Source organism: Squalius cephalus (assembly GCF_949319135.1).
Source record: "Squalius cephalus genome assembly, chromosome: 11".
Lineage (NCBI taxonomy): Eukaryota > Metazoa > Chordata > Actinopteri > Cypriniformes > Leuciscidae > Squalius > Squalius cephalus.
The window spans coordinates 1,121,071-1,130,776 of NC_137132.1; the positions used below are offsets into that span (position 1 = coordinate 1,121,071).

General features: G+C 36.8%; 1 protein-coding gene across 2 annotated transcripts in view; it reads right to left on the bottom strand.

The window, feature by feature from the left end:
- The window catches only part of pde2a (phosphodiesterase 2A), a 158,934-nt gene extending 150,313 nt beyond the window's left edge, over positions 1-8,621 (bottom strand). Inside the window, exon 1 of one of the 2 annotated variants that reach the window (XR_013822778.1) lies at positions 8,384-8,621. Coding sequence is in view for 1 of the 2 variants with exons in the window: in XM_079886509.1 (XP_079742635.1) it covers positions 8,384-8,457 (74 nt within the window). In the remaining variant the exon portion in view is untranslated. The remainder of the gene's footprint in view (positions 1-8,383) is intronic. The other variant, XM_079886509.1, reaches the window with a different exon arrangement.
- Positions 8,622-9,706: the final 1,085 nt, after the last annotated feature.

A 9,706-nucleotide genomic window follows, 5' to 3' on the forward strand; every position in this document is an offset into this window, starting at 1 on the left:
GTGTGTGTGTGTGTGTGTGTCATCATCACTGGTCACCGACTGGCTAATAACTAAATAAGTGATGATGTCATTATAGTAAGAGTGGATGACATCATATGACAAACACAGTAATATGAAGGGTTACGTACGGTCATTATCACAAAACAAACTCCATTTATTACACAACTAATATTAGTGAATGAATGCACATGGAATATTGATGAAAACATGAAATTAGCACAGCTGCAGGATGATCAATGCATGAGTCACTCAACGGCCACATGACGACACGACTGACCAATCATAATCAAGTATACAGAGAGATTCGTGATATAGAGATTCATCTGGGAAAGAAACAGCACATTTGTGACCCTGGACCACAAAACCAGTCACAAGGGTACATTTCTGGAAATTGAGATTTAATTTGAGCTGATTAAATACGCTTTCCATTGCTGTATGGTGTGTTAGGATAGGACAATATTTGGTCGAGATACAACTATTGAAAATCTGGAATCTGAGGGTGCTACAAAATCGAAACATTGAGAAAATCGTCTTTAAAGTTGTTCATTTATGTTGAGGATTGTGCTGCATTCACTCACAGAAATAAATGTTTTATATATTTACGGTAGGAAATTTACTAAATATCTTCATGGAACATGATCTTTACTTAATATCCTCATGATTATTGCCATAAAGGAAAAATGTATAATTTTGACCCATTCAATGTATTGTTGGCTATTGCCACAGATATACCCGTGCGACTCGAGACTGGTTTACTGATCCAGGGTCACATTTCATCAAGCAAACGTTTCTAACAGCACAGGAAGGGGAACATCCCATATCATCACCTGTGTGTCCGACTCTATTCTCATATTCAGTCTGACACGTTACGCTCGTCTCAGTGATGCAGTGTTTCAGAATGATGTGAATCTGAGTTCCTCATGTCCACTCTCTGCAGCCTTTAACACAAGACAAGCCTTTAAATGGCATTCAGGATATGATTTACAGTAGCTTATCCATTTCATATAGCCAAACAGGCCCTCAGCTTTATAGAAAGCTCACCTTCTATCACTCTTTTGTTGAGTTAAATGAAGTGGTGTTTCTGAGAGGAATGTGTTTTCTCTGCTTTAAGTTTATGAATTGTTGAAAAATGCAAATTTTCTAATTAAATATGCATGAATTTTTGCATCCATTTCCACAACATTATAGGATAAAGTCAGGTTCAAAATGTTTGTTTGATTTTGTTGATATATTAGAGTTAAAGGTTTTTATAAAGGGGATTTTAGATTTCTCTTTTTTATCACTCCATATATCTGAAAATACTGTCAACAGACCGAAAAAAAACAAAAAACATTTTTAACATGGTTTTAGGAATAAAATGTTATAAAAATAAAACAAACGATGTTATGAACAAACCCTTCGGTAAAATCCTTCAGAATATAGATATGAATAAAGCTGTAAGTTTTGGTGTATATAAGTGCTGCTGAAGTGGAGGACAAAACTCATTTTGAGAAAATGGCAATTAAAGATATGTATTGAAATTGAAATCTACAGACACAAATATACAAAGTGCAATAAAACACTCAAATGTTTATTTTGGATTTGTTTTGTAGTGTCTAGCCTTAAATCAAGCATCAGATGAGCTGCTGGTCTGAAAGAAAGAAAGAAAGAAAGAAAGAAAGAAAGAAAGAAAGAAAGAAAGAAAGAAAGAAAGAAAGAAAGAAAGAAAGAAAGAAAGAAAGAAAGAAAGAAAGAAAGAAAGAAAGAAAGGAGTAATTGACCAAAACAGTAAAACACATACTACAGAATCCATCTTTGATTTGAAGAAGGTAAATAATTAAAGAAATACACAAGTACAGAGACTACAGACAGAGGCAATAAAACAACATCTAACATCTTAATACAGCCTCAGGGAACAATATATCATCTTCATTCTGTAATAATCGCATGTCAGTGTCGACTGCATGTGTAAACTCTGCCTGATGATTAATGACTGAAATTAGCCAATTAAGAGACAATCATTAATGCAAACGTTCTTCAACAAGATGCATCACAGCTCAGCCTTAGGGAATTTACACCAGGTGTGTGTGTGTGTGTGTGTGTGTGTGTGTGTGTGTGTGTGTGTGTGTGTGTGTCTGTCACTGTTACCAAGGCAACCTTCGAGAACATCCCCAAATGTCCTCGAATGCAAGTTTCTTCAGATTGACCTCATGTCTCAAGACAATAATGGTCCCAAACTAAAGCTAACAATTTGGTTATTAAAAATAATGTGCTTCTATTATTTAAAGTATTAAACAAATACCTGAATACACACAGGAAAATGGTTAAATTAAAACTTTTTCGTGATGCACCAAAATTATTTTTTAGTGAAACTGAAATTAAAGTTTTCATTTTGCCAAAACCAAAAATGAAAATAAAGTGTATTTAATAATCACTTCATTATTCAAATTTATTTAATAATCAACACTCAAATAAAAACAAAAAAGTTGTGAACCAACATTTAAAAGCACATTAGGCTGTTTTTATAATCAACTTTTTATTTATATAATTATGCTTTACTCCAATTCGTTGTTGAAATATAAACATTAAAATGGTGGCTGTAATAAAAAATAGTTTTCATGACGGATTTATTCAAACATACATTTAATTAAGCTGAATATTGCTGCGTAATACTGCTAATATTGTCAAGGTTTTTGCACCAAAAAAAAAAAAATTCATTTAGTACATTATTTTTTCCCACCCTCCCTCTTTTAATTCTACTGTACCTTTAAGACTTCCATATGTAAATGAGTCTGTGCTGATCTTTCTGCATGTGAAATGAGTAACAATGCCTCTGCTAAGTTTGTGAATAGTGAATAGGTGTTGATATGTAAATGTGGGCGTTCATAAGCGTCAGTGTCTGGCTCAGACGTGTGTTGTTCTGTTCTCTACAATGGTACGATTCACAAGCGATGTGCGATGACCCGAGAGTGAAACACTGGAAAAACGGGAACACTTTCTCTTTTTCTCAGCTCTAATAACCTTATCTGGTCGCCACGGCAACATTATAATGGACAGGCGACATCATCATCATCATTCTGGTGCTGTCCGTCACGCTTACGGGAATATTCTGGGTTCAGTATCAGTTCAGCATCTGCCATTATGTCCATCATCACAGAAAATAATATCACAAGCAACAATCACTTTTAGACTGAAACAGCACAGACACAAGCTGATCGTTTCTGCTGTTCAAGACATACACACACACACTGAACGTGTGTAGATATATCCAAATAACTCGATAGCGCTATATGGCTTACACTGAAAAAATACAAATAAAAATTGCTGAGTATCTTAGTCTTGTTTTCCAATAAAAGGATAAAAAAATTCTTAAATCAAGATACATTTTCTTGAGAATCAAAATGACAGAAGACATTAAGTCTTGTTTTCTAAAAAAAGAAAAAGGACAAAATAAATTTAAGTGAGTGCTGTGCTTTGAGTTTTGTGCTTAAACCAAGAAAAACATATGAGCCAGTGGGGTCAGAGAAATAAACTTCATTCAAAGGGAACACAAGAATATTTTTTCTGACTCCACTGGCAGATATTAACCCTTGTTTTAAGCACAAACTCACTTCATTTTAAAACAAATTTCAAGTCATTTTGCTTCTCAAGTAAATTTGAGAAACACAAAACGTGATTTAAGAATGTTTAGATATTTGCAATGAAAAACAAGATAAAAATACTAATAAAGAATATCTTTTTTTGCTGTGTGGTGCAAATATCAGATCATGCAGGCACGGGTTAATTCAATAAATGCATGTGCTAAAAAAAAATTACGTTTTTCCCAAATTGTTCAGCGGTAAAAGGAAGGTTAGCAAAGTCTCCAGAGTAACAAGTAGTCAAGATTGTCAACCTAAATTATTAAATGTAAGAATTACTCCCCATCAAAATTCTAGAATGATTCATTATTTTCAAATATACTGTAGCTATTCAAGTCATCTGAAAAAAAAAATTCTTGTGTATTTTCATATCGCATATGAAACTAAATATTGCAATTTCGATTGCTCATAACTTATCCCGTTTCATCTGAAACTGTCAAAAAACATAATAAAATATCCAAACACAAAACACACTCATATTGTACAAAAACACTGATAAATCTGTGTATTGTGGATGAAAGAGTTGAAGCGGCTGTCTAGAGTGGGACGCCCTCTCACACACTCTTCAACACACACACACACACACACACACACACACACACACACACACACACACACACACTTAGTGTGAAGGGGCTCTTTATCAAGTGGAAAGCTGTGGAAATGAGTGTGTGTGGGAGGAACAGAGAGAGATGTTTTGTTCATCCATACTTTTACAACTTTTCCTCGATCATTTTTCATCACGCTCCAGCTAAACCTATAGTAGGACACCAAACAGGGGAAGCATGATCAAAATAATTATTACAGTGTATATATATATATATATATTAAGGGCAATAAATAATGGATTATTATTTCTTTCAGCTGAGACTCTTCAGATGCACACTAATTGCCAAGATGATTTTAACTGAAATATGATTGGAATCACTTCAAAAAAGGAAAATACAGTTCAGTGCAACATGTTCAGCACAAGTCTATCATATACGCTTCATACAGTTATCATGAGAACATTATAATTGAGTGTTTGGGACATGACTTTTAATGGTGAGACTTTTGCTTTTGTAATCAGGCTCTCAAAAACAAAAATATAAAATTTGGATTTAGATTTATCGGACATTATATCGGTTATCGGCTTTCAAATATAAAGATTTATCGGTAATTGGTGTCGGCCCAAATCTTCATATTGGTTCATTCATGGTGATAACATGAAAAACGTGCTTTGGTTTAGCGGACGATTGCTGTCTTCTACTGGAAAACAAACACTTTTAAAATGAAAATAACATGAATGTGAACTATAGTCACTAGATGGCAGCAGAGGATTACTCTTGCTTTTTCATTTAGATTTATGTTTAGACATTATAAAATCATTATTATAACAACAAATACGACTCTTTGTGAAAGTTTAGCATTTTTTGTACTAAAGTATCTTTTTTTTGTGCAATTGTCACAATATTACCGTCAAATCTGAACATGCTGTTTTGTGTGTGTGTGTGTGTGTGTGTGTGTGTGTGTTTTCATTTGTTCTCCATCGTAGATTTGTACACATTGTACACAGCTCCCTTACTTGAGTGAAAGTACAGATACTACTGGTCAAATATTACTCCGTTACAATTCAAAGTTGTAAAAAAAAAAAAAAGATTTTTACTTAAGAAAAAGTACTGAAGTACTCGTTTTTAAAAGTACTTGAGTATTAAAACTAAAAAGTGAATGTCATTACGTTGTTAGTTGTTACAGTACCTTATGCCTCTGAAGTAACCTAGTGAATACACTGACCAGTTTGTAGTATCTATGGAATTAAGTTTTAGGTTACAAAACCTGACAAAAAAAAAAGACAGCCATGATCATCTTCATTTTTTTTATTTATTTAACACTCCTACCACCCCCACAAAAGAACTACACATCTGTGTGTATCCACTCATGCACTTTTGAATCAAGTGGTCTGTAAATACAGACTGATCAGAAAAAAGCCCAGCTACACAACCATATCTGTACAACTGCACAACAGCAACACTGCTTTAACAAACAGCACAACAGAAACACTTCAAACCGTTAGTTGTGACAACGATACTGTCTCTCACAGATCACTGGTAGAGAGAAATTGTACTAATCCCCGAACTTCACGACATGTGACCCTAAGAGTGATCACTGATAGGCTGTCTGTCACCCGCAAAAAAACAATCATGTTTTAGGCCGTGTGTCCACTAAAGCGTGTTTAGCTAACTGAAAACGCTAGGCGCTCTGCTAAATGCCTAGCTGTGGGCGCTGCGTTTTACCCAAAATTGAACATTCTTCAACTCTCGGCGACCGGTAACAAAACACAGGGCTCATGGGGCCCTATTTTAACGATCTGAAACGCAAATATCAAACGTGAAACGTAAGTAAATTTGTGGGCGGGTCTCGGGCGCTGTTGCTATTATACCGGCGGGATAAATGACTCTTGCGCCCGACGCAAATCTAAAATGTGTTGGTCTGAAGTCGCTTCATTATTCATAGGTGTGGTTTGGGCGTAACGTGAAATAAACCAATCAGAGCGACATCTCACATTCCCTTTAAGAGCAGGCGCGCTTGTTCCATGGCGGATTGCTAGTATAACGGCGGATTTGCCAGGAGCGGTTCACAGCCGAGGAGACCGACGTTCTCGTCAGGGCCGTAAAACACAGAGAAGTGACATTGGGGATGGAGAAACACACCCAGATTAGCTTCGGTTAAACAGGCGTATGATAATTTGGGTAAATGTGTAAGCTAGATTTATGCCTATTTTTCATGGACACCACAATGATTTCCCTCGTGTGGAATATTTTTCCTTGTAATTATGTATGGTTCGCGCCGCTGACTTTAGACGAGGTTTTTCCTGGTCAGTGGAGGAATTGTTTTCTGAAACTGCAAAATAGCACCAGGGAACGTTTGCCGACGTGCGTCTGTGGAGGGAAAAGTCCGCTGTGCGCGGGTGCAAAATAGGAATGATACATGCGTCGGTGCACAAAGTCAATTGCGCTGGGTGCAAGATGGGGCCCAATGCGTTTAAAAAATGAAAATTGAAAACAATAGGAAAAATACGCCAGCCACGTGAATAAACGCTTTGGTGGACACACGGCCTAAGAGGCGAAAGAAATCATGCCCTGACTAACATAACTACTTTCTACAAGGACCTTGACAGAAATGTAGTGGACTAAAAAGTATGATATTTGTCTTTCAAATGTAGTGAAGTTAAAGTAACAAGTTTCCAGAATAAATAATACTCAAGTAAAGTACAGATACACAGAAAGTGCACTTAAGTACAGTACTCAAGTAAATGTACTTCGTTACTGTCCACCTCTGCATGTAAGAGAGAGCAACTTGTGTAGTCTCACACATTCATCTCAGTGTGTGATTTCGGGGATTTTTGTGTGTGTGTGTGTGTGTGTGTGGGGGGGGGGGGGGGGGGTACAGGTTTTAATGTGAACTCAATGAGGTTGATTTTAGCCATTAGAGTTATTACGATTGATTCACTGATGAATAATTCACAATAAGACCAGGAGCATGACTTGGGAAAGTAAAGAGAGTTAATGTACAGTTCATGTTGATCTAACATGATACAAACCAAATAAAAGAGAGAAAAGCAAAGGGAGCGAGACGGAGGTATAGTTTCAGAAACGTGAGCATCTTCGACTAAAATAGACTCGGAGAGACAGATGATTCATTCTCTGCTGATACGCCTTTCCTTTGGGATTCTGCTGATAATAAAGTTTAGAACTGAACACACCTGCCACAATAAAACACACTCACACAAACACACACACACACACACACACTCTCGCTCTCTCTCTCTCTCTCTCTCTCTCTCTCTCACACACTCACACACACACACACACACACACACACACACTCTCTCTCTCTCTCTCTCTCTCTCTCTCTCACACTCACACAACACACACACACACACACACACTCTCTCTCTCTCTCTCTCTCTCTCTCTCACACACACACACTCTCACAGACCCTCGACCCTCAGATCATTACATTTACAGATCAACATCTGGACCATTTATGAATATTTCCCACATCAGTCATTTGTCATGATGTTTCACTGCATTAGGACATTTGACCTGCACAAGACCACTCAATAAACTACATTAAAGCATAACTGAATTGCACTCAGATGTGCCAAAAGATAATATGAACTCAAACATTATCAGAGCTGCTATTCACATCCATTTTACAGGTGAATCTCACAGAATTTCTCAAGAACATGTCCAGCTCATATTTCATACATATACTCTCATAAACTTATGCTATCAGATTTTTAAAAGAATCACTGGAGAAGAGCTGAAAGAGTAACTAAAATGAGACATAGAAATATCATAAATACTATTTCAGACTAAACAAATCTCTGTTCATACTAAAGTACCATGGTATTACTGTGGTAAATTGGACACTGAACGTCCTCAGAACTTCTGACAAGAACGTTTTAGTAACGAAATGTGAAAATTAGCCAAACGTTTTCAGAGCAAGTGTTCGTTATGAATTAGTGTTCTCTGAAGTAACTTTGAAAACCATGGTACTTCAGTGGTTAATTCTGGAAGTACCAGTAGTACCATGGTACTTCATGCACGGAGTCCGAAGTGAACAAGTGTGTGAATCTGCTTCTGTCCGGGATGTGATCGTTTCTCACGAGGATCTGATGCTGAAGACGCGCGACAGACGCGACGCGACGCGACCGCAACGCATCATCTGTGATCAGCTCGAGTTCTGGTACTCACAGTTCTGGTACTGGTTCTGATACTCACAGTTCTGTGTTCTGGTACTGGCTCTGGTACTGATGGTTACGGCACAGCAGCGAGTGTCCGCACGCCTGACCCATCGCGCATCGCGCCGGTACCGGGAGACACTGGTGATGATGAAGATGAAGAGGAGGAGGAGGAGGATTTCCCGCGAAGAAGATGATGCTGATGCTGATGAGCTGAGAGAGGAAGACAGATAAGCGCGCGCGTGTGTGTGTGTGTGTGTCTCCCTCCCTCCCTCTCTCTGACTGAAGTGGGTTGGGCGCGTTCTGTAATAGATCTGCGCGCGCGTGAGTGAGAGACAGAGAGAGAGTGTGTGTGTGTGTGGGTGTGTGTGTGTGTGTGATCGATCTGAAAGGCGTTTCCTTTCTGCATCCCTTTTATTATATGAACAAACACCAGCCGCAGCTCTAAAGTCTCTATAAACTAATGTACAGGATCTCCGTCATTTGGAAAAGCCCATTTCCGCGACATGAAATCATGCTTCGGTAAATCTGAATACATGAAAAGTCATAATTGTGACATACTAAGTCAGAATGTGACATAGCCTACTAGTCAAGACATAAATTGGCAAAAGTTGAAAATATGACAAAGTTGAAATTATGACATCATATTTTGACAAACGTCATTAGTATGATCTAAAAAGTCATATTTCGACTTTAGCATTTCGACTTTTAATGTCATAATTATGATTAACAAAGCATTTTTTATATAGAGGAAATGTAAGTCATAAATTGATAAAAGTCATGGCAAAAGTTGAAAATATGAGATAAAGTCGAAATTAATGACATACCTTGTCATAATTATGAAATAAGAAATTATGATGTCATATTTATTAGATGAAAAGTAAAAATTATGATCTAAATGTGGTATGGTCTAGAATGTCATAATTATGACAGAAAGTCATAATTTCGACTTTAATTTCACAATTAAATTTAGATTTAATTTAATTTAGTCTTAATTATGACTTAGCATTTCGACTTTTAATGTCATATTTATGATTAACAAAAGCATGATTTTCTCTTGTGTGGAGGAAATGGGCTTCAGTGTTCATCAGACCAGATCTGAGAGGGACATTACTGTAAAACTGATGATGATGATGATGATGATGATGATGATGAGGGATGTCATCTACACTACACCAGTCAAACGTTTGGAAGATTTACATTTATGGATTTTGGTGGAAAGTTTTAAAGTGATTTAAATGTCATTAATGGTGCACATTTGATGAGTTTATGCAGGAATCTACTGTATGTTTATGATTATGGTTTCATGTTTAGTCTGATGGAGTTTTCTATAGTTCGTGGTTATAATTAAAGGGATAGTTCA